Raw genomic sequence first — 15219 nt, 5'->3', positions numbered from 1 at the left:
TTCCCATGTTTCATGGATATAATTCCTGGCCAGCCGCGTGCCGCCCCTAGACACAGCACTTTCTCACTCTCACACAATCCCACACAACAGTCAGGCTTGAGTTGCGAACCCGTAATTAGACAAGTAGAGTTTCGCACCCCGAAGCATTGTGAGATGATGAAGCTGGCGCAAAGGGATCAGGGCAATGGAAGATGCATCCCCTGCCTGGATTGGTTAGCAAGGGAAATGGTAAAATTAGTCGAGTATGCAGACACAATTGGCAGCACAAAAAGTCTTGATGCCACCAAATCTTCTAGAAGAACTATCCAATCCAATGTTGTTTTTGTCTGATTAAGCAGACATTTCAAATGAAACAAACCAAATATCCACCTAAGACATAGTAGAAGCTGCAAACACTGTAACTTCTAAGCAATTGAAATTTACAATTTATCTATGCATAAATGCCCCAAAAGGTTCGCTACAAAAAAATAATAATAATAATAATAATAATATAACACAAGTAAAAACTTTGACTGTTCTAAAAGTTTCCTTAATCAACACACTGAATTGTGAGGTTAGTAGAGTCTTCAATTTGGTGAGTCAGTTGAAGAAATCCAAATATGCTCTTTTCCAATGTGTACACGACCCTGACATCCGAGATATGGTAGTGAACTACTGCGAGGGGGAGGAGGCAGCGTCAAACATCCTTACACACGCAACTTGGAGTTGGATGTATAACTCATAGAGCATGAAAAGCTCGTAACCTTGACAGGGTCACTGCATTTACTCCGGGCTTATAAATCAGTAACGTGAGGCGTCTAAATGTGCCAGCACTAAGTTAGACATCAGCCCACATGCCATTAAAGAATTCATCCAAAACAGCAGCTCCTGATGACTCATATAGCATCACCCTCTTTCTGAAAGCACGCAATGACCGCTTCTCCGCTGGGGAAGAGCTCTGCAAAACCATCATTGCGAGTAAGAAGTTGCGAACCTTACTATCCAATGTTCAACCTGATGAGAATGTAGAATAACAACAGTAAAATCAACTCCAACAACCAATTTGTTTTTCGGAGAGACAACTGCAAAAACTGAGAATGCGACCAGGTGAGAAATCGTACGAAAGTCTTTTTGGTAAGAAGAATATCCGCTACATAGTGAATCCAGAGACAATTCGTCTGAAGAAACCTGTACCAACCAAATCAAGGAGTTACAACTTCGAAGGAGGAAATGTCCTATGTCCTGTAAACAGCTACTTACTAGACATGTTCCAATTGTACCTGTGTACATCAAATATTAGTAGTTCACAGCAGTGGACTTACCGCTGCTCCCATTGGCCGCCAGTTACCTTCTTCATTCTTCGATATGTATTAGCCTGCAGCAATATCAGGATTATGTTGGTTTACCCCCGCCTTGAATCGCATGAAGAGAAAACTTGATCCTGCTTTTAGCAAGCAAGTTGAATAACTAAAACATCATAACCAAGAACGAGGAACTCTGGACTGACGTCAAAGCGAGTGGCTGGCAAAAGAGTCCAGCTGCCCACCTGCACATCGTTCTTGGGGCCCTCAAATAAAGCCGGATCTGCAGCTAAGTTACAGAACAGAACTTGATTTCCTGTTCCAAGACAAACAGTTCAGCCCGCTCATTCAGCATAGAGATTGTTTCAAATGCTTTCGAGTTGTTGCAACGGCTTACAAACTCATGAGACGCCCAAATGCGGCTTTAATGTTCAAGAGCAATCCAAATCAACAAAACTGTACCTGTATTGATTCGGGAGAGCGTGAAGTCGATGAGGGACACAGACAGGCCATATGTTTTCACTTGCTTCTCTTGGCCAAGCAATCGAAAGACTACATGTTCACGTTGATCCCTTGACAGCACTATGTTGCCCCTATAGACCGACACAAGTTTATGACATCAATAATATGTTCTGTCAGGATAGCATATTGTCGTTAAGTCCAATGCGAGTCCTTGCTAAGAACTGCTCAATAGAGATTTCAAAAGAACCTGTGCAAGTTAGCCGTCATTCAACTACTAATGCTATTCTAGTGCCCGGCTTCATCTCACAAAATTGGCATGACAGGGATTCTTACTTCTCTCCAGCATTCTTAAGTAGTAAAAAACATCATCGTATTCAAGAATGAAGTCACGTGTGAGCGCAGAAATGATACCAGTGAAGATCCCGGTGCTCAAATTCGCAAGCCTCCTCTGCTACTGCGAGTGCTAATACAATCTATGCATACAATTCCGGTTTGGTATCAATCGACTTTTGAGCTAAGAAAAATTCTGATTTCCTTCGGAGAGGTTAAGGACAGGGTTTTAATGAGAGATTTCACAACCATCACAAAACCAAGGACTAAGTAATCAGGAAGCTTGCAAATCAATGGCAAGTCCGATATCGACATCCGAACAATGCTGCAATGTTTTTACGACCAACCGTAAGAGGATTACAATTTATTGCAGTGTGATGAGAGAGGCGATTCAAAATCTTCATACGGCTTTAAAAAGATAGAAGAGCAGTTAGCGGCGGCTTACCTGGAGTAAGAGACTCCGTGCTTCATTGAAATTCTCCAAAGAAAAACTCTCGAGATCCCTGCCTCCATCTGTCAGGAAAAATACCACATACAACTGGAAACCAGACCTTTGTTAGTTGGCGTACTCAGAACTACACAACTCTTGCTCATTCTCCGAACACGGAGAAGATTCTGATACGCTCTAATTGCACTGTGTACGTGTTTTTGAACAGTAATCCAAGATTTCACAGTAGTATGATGAAAGGGGTAGGAAAAGTGACCTGCTGATTGGGGAAGATAGAGGGATGATCATTTTCAGACGTATTGAGGGAATCCCATTCCTCCCAAGCCCTGACGAGCTCAGGGTCATAGCAGCCCTGGCAGATTCGCGTGCTGCCATAACCTCATTTCAGTGAGCATTCCCGTGTTGAGGTTTTCAAAGATTGGTATTTTTTACATGAAGGCATTTGGATGAGCTTAACGAATTTGCTAAAACGCATAACCAGATATAATTTACTGCAGTGCTCAGTTTATGCATTGTGTACAATTGCTCCCCTCCTCTTAACATTGAAAAATTGAAGACAATTTGGCAAATTCTCTTTGAAGAATTCAGAGACTCACGAGGTTGAAGACCACTTTCAAAACAGCAGCAAACCCTTCTCGCAGAAAATCACAGATTAAACCAGTTATAACCTATTATAGTCAAGAGTTTAGATGCATACGCTTTGGTCTCAACGAATGTGCTGCAAATATTGGGTTCATTCCTCATTGGCCCACCCCGCAATTCGTTTAAAGCGTTGGACAAAACCACCTCGCTCAGCATTTCCGCAGAAGTCTGCAACCAGCAGGCACGGAACTTGTGTCCAGAATCTTAAATGTCGCCTTTGCTGGACGATGGAGTTCATATTCAAATAATTATTCGAGGACTATATGCATCAAGAAACAAATTACACCTTAGTGCAGTAAACTAAATATGAGTTTTCGGGATTTGTACCTTTTGTGCCTCACCATTAACTTGAAATTTCCCATCCATTGGCACTATCTTAAAAACACTACTACCCCCTTTAAAGGCTTCTCCAAATGTTCCCTCTCCTAATTTCTTAATTTGCCGTAAATCGCTGTTATACAAAAATGAGGGTAAGACAACTCCGAGAACGGAAACAACTTTGCTTTATGACAGCCATTGCAACTATCTGATTATATAGACGAAGAACAAGGAGTGCTCTGCCATTTAATCTCATGCAACCACGATAAACTTCGAAAGTTCAGCGTAAATTCTCTTCACCTAGCTTCCATTCAATGAAACAAGAAGTGTTCAAATGCATTGGATGCCTCGTACATCTTGAACCGATCAAGTACTAGGAGGCAAGAAGAAAACTAAGACACATCAGGAAGTGATTAGGAGATTATTACCAGAAACCCGAAAGTGCTTCACCCAATGTCAGGATCTCCGTTTGACGACATTCTTGTACGAGAACCTCAAACACTGATAGAAAGGTATCTGCTTCCAACTGTTCTACAGCCTTTTCCGCAATGTCTTCTTCCAATGATGCATTAAGCCCATCTCCAGTCTGTGAGCCATCAGGTCTGTCCAACTGCTCTTCATTTTCGTCTTCATCCTCCTCAGGTACTGGAGTACAATGACTCATCTTACGGAATATACAGTGACCTATTCCTTCCCTCTCCTCCTCAGCCTCCTCGGGTACTAGAGTGCGAAAGCTCTTGCTGAACATGCTGTGACTTTCCTCTTCCCTAATATGCAAGGCCTCCAATCGATTGAGGAGGGACGCAGTTTCCATATCAAGGCTGGAATTCTTCCGAGTTCCCACAGGAGTTGGGATCTCCTGATCAATGCTGCTTATGCTTCTGCTGTTTCGTCCTTGGCTAATAGAATCCACAGAAGATTTGCTGCTTCGTCGTCTCATCTGTTGGTCCCATGACACTTCTGGAGATGGCAGAGCCAGTTGATTTTCTTCGTCGTTGCTGATCCAAGAACTATCCGATAAACGGAGAGAGTTCTCTTTAAGGCTGACAAAGTCTGCAGAACTCCTACTGCTGCGTAGTTGAATGGATTTATCTCTGAGTGTTTGTGGTGAAGAAATATCTTCATCTTGACCGTCGTTGATGCCAGAATCAGTATGTAACCAGAATGAATTTTGTGCTGGAATACTTTGTTCAGTAAACGAAGATAGAGGACGAGAGACATCGTACTTTCTGGAATCCGCTTTACCAAAAGGTCGGCCTGGAGTCCGTAGAGCAGCACTTAATAGTTCACTGTCAGAGAGAGTTGGATGACGAAATGCTTCATCAAAGCTGTAAGCTCGCATTTGGGATTTTGCGAAATCTAAACTATCCCGCACTGGTGGCTGCTTCTTGGGAGTCGGACTGAAACCAGCCTCTTTTTCATCTAAGTCAAAAGCATCAACATCTGCAAAAATCGCTCGCTGTTCTTTCACGTATGAAGATGGAACTCCAGCCCAAGTCCTCCTGGTTTTCTATTCCACAGAGCAACTGCTCCTATCAAAGATCTTCTATTGTACAACAGGCACGCGATTGACGAGTCTTCAAGACTTCAAGGCTTACACTTGAACAAGGCACAGATTCCTCTAAATAAGCATCAACCGCTCACAGCAGCAGAATCAGCTAACAGCATAAGACTTCAGAATAGGTAATAACTAGGTCCTATTTCGTAACTAAGCAGAAACTGCAACAACTCATGAAAAGTTACATCTCATTCGTGTCTTAATGCAAAAGGACATCAAATGAACCTTACCGACGCCAAATTGCCTGGGTTGCTCTTGAGAAGTATATTTGAAGGATTGCCGTAGATATTGCTCGCAAGAGAGCCCAAAGGCTGCCGGTGAGTAGGCATTAGGCTACTTCGTCTTCCTCTGCAATCACAGACATGGTGAGATAGGACACATTTTCGGATACAGCGATGCATTCTTATGCCTCTTGGCAATAAATACTCATAGGTTGTAGGCTACCAGCGGAAGGAAAATCAACCATAAACTACCTGAATGAGAGGGATCGATGGAGCCAACTATCTTTCCTTCCTTTAATTTTCCTTCCTAGGATATCCCTGCTTTTGGCCCTGCAAATGCCAACACGTGACAAAGTATGTCAGACGGTTTTCACGAAATCCGACTTGCTTCAGGTAGTATACCTATTCCTTTAGCTTCTTGTCCATTCCGATGCGCTTAAGCAAGCAAAAGATAGTACGCATGAAATACTTCATTACACTCATCGCTTAGCAAGCGGGTAGATTTTAGGACCTTGAGAGACTGTACCTCAGAGACTGTGATCATCCTTACAAGGTACAAAAGGGCAGCTCGTAGACATTAGATGAAGAATGACATACCCTTCATCTCTGAAAACAAATATTCCACTTTCTTTGCCGGTAGTGGTTCCCAAACCGATACTCGAGCGATCAGGATGTTGGGGTTCGGCCTTTTTCGGACGGCGTTTGTAAACAGCAGTAACTTTCTTTGGTTCCATGCTGAAGATATCATCTGCACAAAGTCACATTTGATGAGAAGGTCAACGAGGCTGCCCATATGGCCAGCTAGTAAACAAGGAAACATATTAACGAAAAACTATCACATTGCTAAGAGTGCTGGATGACAAGAATTATGTCCCAGCATTGAGAAACCAAATACAATAAACAGGACACAATAACACGCATAGGCACTGTTACTGAGGCTTTTACTAACAACATGCCTGTCTCCGTTCAATTCGTTAATGCACACCTATCCCCTATAGTCTGTCGCTAGCAAGGTCGATGATGTGAGCAACTTACGAAAAAAGGAAGATTCCGCAGCCTCAGCATGCTCTGCCATCATTTCCCGCTTCAACTTGATAGAAATGTCTCAATACACAAATCTGTTCACATAAAATGCTTGAGAGAAGGGAAAACCTCAGAGCTCTTTTTACCAGGACCACGATTTCTAAAAGAACCGGCGCATTAAAATCTGAGTGCAGAAATTTTCCTTCGTTAAATTCTGACGCAAGCGCAACGCATTATCATCGGCATGGTGGATTGAATCATTTACACTGCAGAAAATGAAGCGGAAATTGGAGCCTGAATGAACCACCTCAACACAAGAGGAGCTCCAACAAGAGAAAGAACTTTCACAGGTGGCGACATCCAAACAAGTAGCCAATTCAATCCGAAATTCCCAAACAAAAACCTATGCAGAAACTTAGTAGTCAAAATTACCAATCAAAAAACTGTGGAAACTAGTCTGCATTTTGAAACACTTATTTACAATCGCTCATCAAACCCGAAACGTGAAAAATAGCGAAAATAAAATAAAATAACACAACACGAAACTCGACCCGCAGAATTGTCGGACTTACACAATCATACTAAGAGCTGGAGATGCTCCATTTGCTGCGGACGGTCTTAACGACCGCAAATATGAAATTCAATTACGAGTGCAAGTCCAGACGAAAACAATGGACATCGACCGAAGAAACACTCTCAATGGATCGATCGATCGGCACGATAGACGTTGTGCTCGATCCCTCATTCACCAGCTTCCCGCGCTACCTTGAACTGTTTGAATTCCTTTCTGATAGCGAGCGGGGATGAAAGTCTCTGTGCGTCCAACTTGTTGCGTTGGCACACACTGTTCATCCATTTGGATGCAATATCTCGTGGATGGTACTCATCTGCAACGATATAGTGAAACTACACTTCACGATCGTTATGAAAGTCACTTTAAGATCTCACTTCTTATAATATGTGTGAAGATGATCATGAATTTTTTAAGCAGCACACGTTGGAATTTCCACGCTTAAAATTTTATTCTACCGAAATTTTCTGGCTACTAAGAGTTCACAATGTATGGCATTCAGTTTATATTTGTTAAAATTGTTCATGTTGCACATGTTTTATTATGCATCTTATAAGAATTCTTAAATTTTTAATATTAGAAAACAATTAAAACAAATGAAAGTAAAGAAAAACGCATTTAAATGGATTCAACCGTGACGGATCTTGGTTTTTGTTTTTTGCAGATTGAACTATTGACATTATTGTCTGATGCATAAAAATGATCAATCACATTGGCTGTAATGAAGGAAGCTCAATCAATCAGCATGCTAGTATAAATTTAATACCTGAAGATGATGATATTTGTGTTCCCTCTAGGCAAATTTTCTATTATGAATCTGGATATATTGAAACAGATCATTCATCTGTTTATAAACACTGATGTTCAAAGCACAATCGTTTAACTGCCATTAATGTCCATATCTATATATATATACATATACTAGACCCACAATGTCATGGAATGTTAATGAGAAAAAGAACAGATATACGAACAAAGTAAATATATTACTTTTAAAAATAGATTCTCTTGTGCTTGTTAATTTATAAATTAAGGAAAATCAAATTATGAAACAATTCAAATTGAACTTCAAAACATGATGATCTACAAAGATCAGAGAAAGAATTAAGCATTGTAAAAAGCATATTTGAAATCATTTAAACCAACTGTCAAAATTAATATATTAATTACTATGTTTCATCATTGGAAACTGTCTAAAATTGATTTAAACATGCTAAATACTTGATTGTATAATTATTATTTTATTTTTTTTTGAAAACTAGCTCAAGTCAACTTATTTTATCTTAAAATCACGCTCTCAATATATATATATATATATATATATATATGTACATAAGCAAGCAAGACTTGTTTGATGACCATCATCCTGTTAATGTACACTTTTTGAAATAATGTGTCCAATTGTGTTTTAAATACATGATAGTCATTGTTTTCAAGATTATAATTTGCTGTTCAACTGTGAATTTCTTTTTCAGTTTTTAGAATATAAACACAAATGTACAACTATTTCACTTGTGGCTTCAAATCTATGTATCAGTTTCAGCTCAAAAATCCTGCAGGTGACCATTTTCATTCTGTTTAGCTTAAAGTTTGTAGCTGATGTCACTAATTCACCCTCTTTTTAGTTTTGGAATGATGTTTAACCCATCCTAGCTATATAGATTCTATAAAGTTATTATCAATCCAATTAAAAACACATTCATGACTAAAATTGAAGACTCAATGCATTGTATGAAACTGGGTGTGTGTTTATGTATATGTCTGTATTCATATATATATATATATATATATATCCTGCAACTTATAGTCTCTATATAGTGTGTAGTCTACAAAATAACAGTGATTTATTCTTTCACCTTGGTATTAATGAATATGAATTTAGATTTGCCACTGTTTAACTTTTGTACTCTAATTTTTTATTGCACAAGTTAAGAAATAAAAATCAAAGTAATACAGCATATTAATGAGTTATATGAATTTTAAGGAAATTTTTTCTACACGTGATATTCTTTTCATTTTTTCACTGTAAATGATTCAATAATCATATTTTTGTAAACTTAACCTTAAAAATATGTATGAATTATTTGCATCTTTTTGGATTGTAACCAGATATATATGTATATTTACATGGAAATTTACATTTTTAAGAATATTTTTCATTTTTATATTTTACATATACATGCTTTCAGATTAAAATTTGCTTAGCTTGATAGTAATACTAAAAAAATGCATTTTTTTAGCTAATATGATTTTATTAATATGTATTATGAATGGCCTGTTATCATCATCTTAAATTCAAATAGACAAATAACAATTGAATGATAAGAGATATTTTAAATTCTCTCTTAAATCCATGAGTTGGATGTGGAAGAAGGATGAACATGAAATCATTCATTCGTGGAATATTTCCTGCACAGGAATTCGTCGGCGTGGGGTTGCTGCTCGCAAAACCCTAAGAGAAGATTGGACAGACAGACAGAAGCGGTACCCCAAATCTTGCTTTGTCGCGAGCAAGACATCCGACCTCTCGATTGATTGTCAGCGAAATCGAAGCTTCTTATTCATCTTTGCCTTATTCTTCACAGACGTCACTGCACGAGAAACATAACTCGAATTGCATTCCTTCTGTATTTGCAACGGTTACATTGCTGGGAAATTTCAGTGGAAAGCTGTATTTCAAGGAGTAGGAGTTGCAAGGAACGAGAGAGCTCCAGGGTAGAAGATTAGGGCAAGGGAGTCGGAACTAGTGCGGGGTTGTGTACGGAGCTTTGGCATAGTGACACGAGCTGGTTTCGAAACAGGGAGCAACAATGAGTGGGACGTTGTTGGAACAGACGCGGGCCTTCCACGAGGAGTGCGAGCGGCTGGAGCGATGCATTGTGCAGGAGCTGCAGAAGGAGACGAAGTCGCACAAGGAGAGGTTGCACCAGAATCACCGTGTCAATAACATGCGCCACGCTATCCTCGACTCCACGGCAAAACTTGTGAGTTTGCTTCTCCTTAAGCTATCAAGTCACAGTCCTATAATGTTACTTCTCTTAGATTGCATTAGTTCAACGTTTTCTCCCGGACGAGTTTTGAACTAGGCGTTCATTCATCGGTGAATGCGAAATGACAGAGTAGTCGACCGGGAGCCACCTTCAAATCGCAAGGAGGGCGAAGCTGGTTGAACGTCTCTCTTTGTGCTCCTACTTCTTAGAAAAAATTCGTTACCACGAAGGTTGAAGACACTTCCACTAGAATCATGACCTAATGCATCGTTTAGGGTTCTGATTTTGAATGAACAAGGGCCTTGCGTGATACGATTATTTGTTTCACAAGAGTAAGCCGTGTATTCAGCGTGATTATAATTATTTGATAAATGCAGGTGGACATTTACGAAGACAAAGATCATGCTCGAGAGGATGAAATTGCTGCTCTTGGAGGTCAAGGTCAAGGCCAGAATTTCTTCACGTCCTTTTACGAACGATTCAAAGAAGTACGTGAAGTCGTTTTTTTTGATCGTTGGCTCGTTGTACAGTTCATTTTTAGAGCCGAGTGTCTGAACCCAAGACATTATTCGGTCTAGAGGTTATGGTGAGGACATCAATGTTTAATCAGGAACTTTTTTTCCCTGGTTGTCGAGTGCAGATAAGGGAATACCACAGGCGACATCCTAGTGTTCGGGAGGCAACTACAGCGGATGATCCTGAAGAGTATCTCAAGGAAGAGCCCTATATTGACTTCAGTGGAGAGGTAGTTTACTGCCGTACCCTCTCATCCATTTACGACAGTGCGGGTAGAAGATGGTGCTTGGAACTGGATTTGATTTATGTTTTAATAATTTCTCAGCTTGGAATAATTTTATTACAAGAGTGTAAGAGCACGTTCACATCTATCAGAAAAGCGTAAAATAATTCCTTTTCCGGTCAAATTGTACACTTCTACTCCTCCAACAGAAAGATGAATGGAAGAAAACTAGACGCGAACTTTCTCGTGCGCTTCTTCAAAATACTTGTTTGAACCAGAGAACATCATTTCCGCCGATGTATATTGTTTTCAGATAGAACGTTGAGTCCTGGCTTGGGCAATCACAGGATGCAGTTCGGAACTTGCTTAGAATAAGTCGTAGGGCATTGTCGCAGTTTGGTGTGGGGATTGGACTAGGTTTTCCTTGACATGTTTGTTTCACATTCAGGAAGCGTATGGAAGATACTTGGATTTGCATGCTCTGTACAATCAATATTTGAACTCCAAGTTTGGGCAGCCATTGGAGTACTCTGCTTTTTTGGACGACTTTTCACAAACACACAAGATCTCACGCAATGTTAAGTTATCTAAGTAAGAGACACTTGTTTTTTTTCGACCTTTCTTGAATTATTGACTTGATCTTATGGCTGTCATGTACTCTCTCAAGTTAAAATTCAATAGCTTGGTACTGGAATTCTTTCCCTTCTAAAATAGTTGACTAACGTTCTGTTCAATCAATCTTTGTATGCCTGTTATGATGAAGAGTAAATGCGTCGTTAACCATACAATGTCTGTGTACTGCAGGCAGTATCAAGACTACCTGAAGTCAATGACAGATTACTTATTGTCATTTTTTGAGCGGACTCAACCCTTACAAGATGTTGACAAAATTTTTGCCAAGGTTAGCGTGCCCCACAATCAAGCGTTCTTTGAATTCAAAATCTCGTTTATAATTGGATTCGAAAATTTCGTTTGTCCACTGTTATCCGATGTTTATGCGGTAATCATTGCCCTCTTTCTACACCCTTCCTGCAGCGCCTACAGTCATTTCTTTGAGTTAGTAGTTTGTGCTGATAACTGTTCATTCTATCTATTGTATGCAGGTTAATGCCGAATTTGAGGAGAGATGGAATGCAGGAACTGTCCAAGGATGGGAAGACAAGGGTTTAGGAACTGAACAGGCCTCCTCCAGATTGCAACCGCTTATTGATGTAGAAGACTATGACAGCGTAGATGAGCTCATGGAGCTTGGCCCCGATCGCCTGAAAGAGGTACATTTGCAGTTCTTTTTTGCCACTTGACAGTAGATCTCGGCAGTTATATTGTGTTTGTAAGAGTCTTATTCTGTTGTGCAGACAGTTCTTCACCTACCGCTTGTATTAAGTCGATCTAGATGTAATCGGCAGGTCATAGATGAACCTGATTTTCTGTGATACAGCTCAACATGTAAATTCCTTTATTGAAGATGAAAGAATTGTTAATATCTTCTTCTATCGTGCATGCTTTATTTTTTTGGATCCTTATTCACATTCTGATACGTTTTGAGGTCTCTTTTAGGCTCTTGCAGCATTGGGTTTAAAAACAGGTGGCACTCCTCGTCAACGTGCGGAGCGTCTCTTTCTTACCAAGGTGAGTGTGAGCTGTATTGTTCATCTGTCATCTTTCATATATATATTTCCATTTTTTCACAGTTACTTCATCTTGGATTAAAGCATAGAAGTTTCTCCTGTAATATAGTTATGATCGCTGTTCAGTTGGGAGTTAAGTCAAATGTGTTTCATCTTCAATTGGTTTTTTAGTGAATTATGATTGGTGTATTTGAACGGCACTGAAGAGTCGATTTGATAGGATCTTGTTCATGTATTTTTGAGTGCTTTGTAGCAGACGTGTGTAATTTTGGGATTTTTCGTGACAGGGAGTTGCATTAGATTCGCTTGACCGTAAGCACTTTCCCAAGGGATATCAACTCCCAATTACGATGAAATCAGAAAAGGAAATTGCACAACAGGTTGCTTCCTCCAAAGCAGTTGCTTTGGCAGAGGTGAAGATGCAGCGTTTGTGTGAGCTTTTGCAGGAGGTAAATACTCTTGGCTTTGGTCCTAACTTTTTCTTTTGAACCGTGTATGTCATGATCCAGTATATTCATGTGTTATGTCACATCATATTATTGCATTTTCATAGTATACGCTGTTGTATTTTTACTCGGGAATTGTCAGGAAACATATTCTGAACACTGGAATTTTACTGATCCAGGCTATTGAGGAAACCAAGTCACACGTAGAGAAAAAGCAAGCTCTAACCTACGAGGAGATGGAAGCTGAGCGGGAAGAGGTATCTTGTTAGATTTGTCCAATCTGTCTCTTTGGTCGTTTTTCTGACTCATTTCTGTGTAGCTGTAAGTTAAACTTATTGGAAAGCGTTTTCTGTACTTACTGTGAAAACCTGTTTCCTTGGAATGTTTATGAGAACAGGAAGAAGTGGCACAAGAAAGTGAAAGTGAAGATGAGGAACAGGCAATCTATAATCCTCTGAAGTTACCAATGGGATGGGATGGGAAACCCATTCCTTATTGGCTTTACAAATTGCATGGACTTGGACAGGTAATATTATTGTTCCCGCTGGCCCCGAGTAGTCTCGGCCTGAAACTTTGACCCAAATAGCTATTTTAATTTAAAATAAATGAAGTTAATAAGGAAGAGCGTTATTTTCACCAGTTTTCATGTAGATGTCAAATTCTTGAAACTTCCTGTTATAAATCCCCTGAAACCGCTGGCTTCGTACACATTTTAAGACGCTTGGCCGTAGAAATGAATTTCGGTTCTGCAGTGTAGGACCATCTCTTTTTTCTCGCAGCTTTGCACCTGGATTGACGAGTGATAATTTTCAGGAGTTTAAATGTGAGATATGCGGCAATTATAGCTATTGGGGTCGACGGGCTTTTGAACGACACTTCAAGGAATGGAGACATCAGCATGGAATGCGTTGTTTGGGTATTCCAAATACGAAAAACTTCCACGAGATTACATCCATCAAAGTACGTCCCGATGTAACACAGTTTGTTAAAGTAACCGCTATCTGCAGGTTTCTCTAAGAATTGTTCATTTAGTGCTGTTGATTGTCTTGTAGTTTGTGCCAAGTGTACCTTCGAAATGCTTCTTTGTGTTTTTTGTGTTACTAGTTCGAGTGCATTGGATCATGCAGTGCAGTCTTTGTTGATGAGGTTTCTCTAGTCGTTTTGATGATTTTGGTTCCTCCTGTTGCTCACGAAAGATTATTATGTAAAATAGATACCTTCATATATGGTTTGCTGTGAATCTATTTTTGATCTGTTCTGGTTCTGTGGAACCAGGATGCAAAAGCTCTCTGGGAAAGGATTCAAGAGAGGCAAGGAGTCAACAAGTGGCGTCCTGATCTAGAAGAAGAATATGAAGACCTTGATGGGAATGTATACAACAAGAAGACTTTCTCTGATTTACAACGACAAGGGCTAATTTGAGTCACCTGTCAGTAAGCTTTTATTGTTGGCGATTTAATATTTCAATGCTGAAACGACCGCCATTCCAGTGAAGTGGTCTCAAGGACAAGCTATATTCCCAGTTGCTTGCTTCTCGAAAAATCTGTGCAACGGCAGGTGCTGCAGTAGAGCACAAGCTATTACTTTCTGAGCTGGGTTTCTGTCCTCAGAAGCTTAGGAGGGAGTCTCACCACTTCCGAAGGTTCTTGTCATGTTTTTCTTGAAACTGTGGATGCTTTATGAGGATTTTAAGATCGGAACGTCCACAGGGAGCAGCCTAGTCGGTATTAGATGGTGGGTTTAATGTTTTGTGTTTGATTGTTCGCTCTAATCTATGCAGTTGTAAAGTAGCATGATCTGCCGGAAGTGACGTCGAAAGTATTTGGTTCCCCTACTTTCGTACAAAGTAAAATTCACGTGCTTTTTGAAAAGATAGGTTTTTCTTTGAAGGGTTCTCAGGATTGTGTAATTAGCGAGAAGGTTCCGGGGTGAGGACCATCTGGTCACCCATGTTTCTGCCACGAGCGTTATGGTAGTGAGGGAGTAATTAACTTGCTTCACAGTATCAGCTGGACGAGCCAGAACGGGGGTGAAGGCGTACAACAGTCGCTGGTATCCCGTGTTACCTCACATCACTCGCATAGAGCATCCTTTCTGTTTACTAGCCTTGCAGATAGCGGGGGGCCTTATCAACCCGAACAGCTCGTGAATCGCTGCACCCTATCTTATCACTGCGACCTAGGAGACAGCCAATCGATCACCCGTGTGGGGAACCCTCACGTCTTTTGCAATGATGGGATGATTTGAAATTCGGAATATTTCAGCAATCATTTTGAGCTGTCCACCATGAATTGAAGGGGCCAGAATAATTTCAATTGATTTCGATATTTCGAAATTTGCTCTCTACCTGTACAAGTCCCTGGCTGACTTTTTCTTTAAATCAGACACTCATAAGAATTACCACACTTTTGTATGTATTCCGAAAGTAAGTTCAGGGAAATAAATCGTCAAGGTCCTATTTGCTTGGAGTTTAGGACCAACCCTTGCTGCTACAGTCCAAGGTAGACTGCTATTGCCCTCACAGTGCAGATCCTTTTAAGACCCAGAAAAGCCGCAAACAGTA

General features: G+C 40.2%; 2 protein-coding genes across 2 annotated transcripts; one reads left to right on the top strand and one right to left on the bottom strand.

Annotated features, from left to right (window-relative positions):
- Positions 1-418: 418 nt before the first annotated feature.
- On the bottom strand, positions 419-7010 carry LOC112282065 (uncharacterized). Its single transcript, XM_024519237.3, has 16 exons — positions 6855-7010; positions 6295-6377; positions 5857-6007; positions 5512-5589; positions 5269-5386; positions 3909-4990; positions 3490-3613; positions 3218-3330; positions 2777-2888; positions 2518-2610; positions 2154-2215; positions 1743-1873; positions 1526-1596; positions 1302-1354; positions 1101-1167; positions 419-937 (listed from the first exon to the last, which is right to left on the bottom strand). The coding sequence occupies exons 2-16, from the start codon at positions 6335-6337 to the stop codon at positions 818-820; spliced, it is 2418 nt and encodes an 805-aa protein (XP_024375005.1). The 5' UTR covers positions 6338-6377; positions 6855-7010; the 3' UTR covers positions 419-817.
- A 2300-nt stretch (positions 7011-9310) lies between these two features.
- Positions 9311-14527, top strand: LOC112282895 (splicing factor SF3a60 homolog). The gene is made up of 12 exons (XM_024521034.3): positions 9311-9837; positions 10221-10331; positions 10484-10588; positions 11031-11173; positions 11387-11483; positions 11686-11853; positions 12140-12211; positions 12498-12659; positions 12836-12913; positions 13054-13182; positions 13470-13616; positions 13932-14527. Exons 1-12 carry the CDS (start codon positions 9664-9666, stop codon positions 14076-14078), a joined length of 1533 nt encoding a protein of 510 aa, XP_024376802.1. The 5' UTR covers positions 9311-9663; the 3' UTR covers positions 14079-14527.
- Positions 14528-15219: the final 692 nt, after the last annotated feature.

This window comes from Physcomitrium patens, chromosome 5, assembly GCF_059467195.1.
Source record: "Physcomitrium patens ecotype Gransden chromosome 5, ASM5946719v1, whole genome shotgun sequence".
Taxonomy (NCBI): Eukaryota; Viridiplantae; Streptophyta; class Bryopsida; order Funariales; family Funariaceae; genus Physcomitrium; species Physcomitrium patens.
This window is presented reverse-complemented; position numbering and strand designations above follow the sequence as displayed.

Coding starts and splice junctions, on each gene's coding strand:
- LOC112282065 (XM_024519237.3), bottom strand. CDS start 6,337: ATGATGGCAGAGCATGCTGAGGCTGCGGAATCTTCCTTTTTTC. Junction 5,387..5,511: donor CATCGATCCCTCTCATTCAG/GTAGTTTATGGT, acceptor CTGTGATTGCAG/AGGAAGACGAAGTAGCCTAA. Junction 3,331..3,489: donor TTAATGGTGAGGCACAAAAG/GTACAAATCCCG, acceptor TGCTGGTTGCAG/ACTTCTGCGGAAATGCTGAG.
- LOC112282895 (XM_024521034.3), top strand. CDS start 9,664: ATGAGTGGGACGTTGTTGGAACAGACGCGGGCCTTCCACGAGGAGTGC. Junction 11,174..11,386: donor CGCAATGTTAAGTTATCTAA/GTAAGAGACACT, acceptor TGTGTACTGCAG/GCAGTATCAAGACTACCTGA. Junction 12,914..13,053: donor TGGAAGCTGAGCGGGAAGAG/GTATCTTGTTAG, acceptor TTATGAGAACAG/GAAGAAGTGGCACAAGAAAG.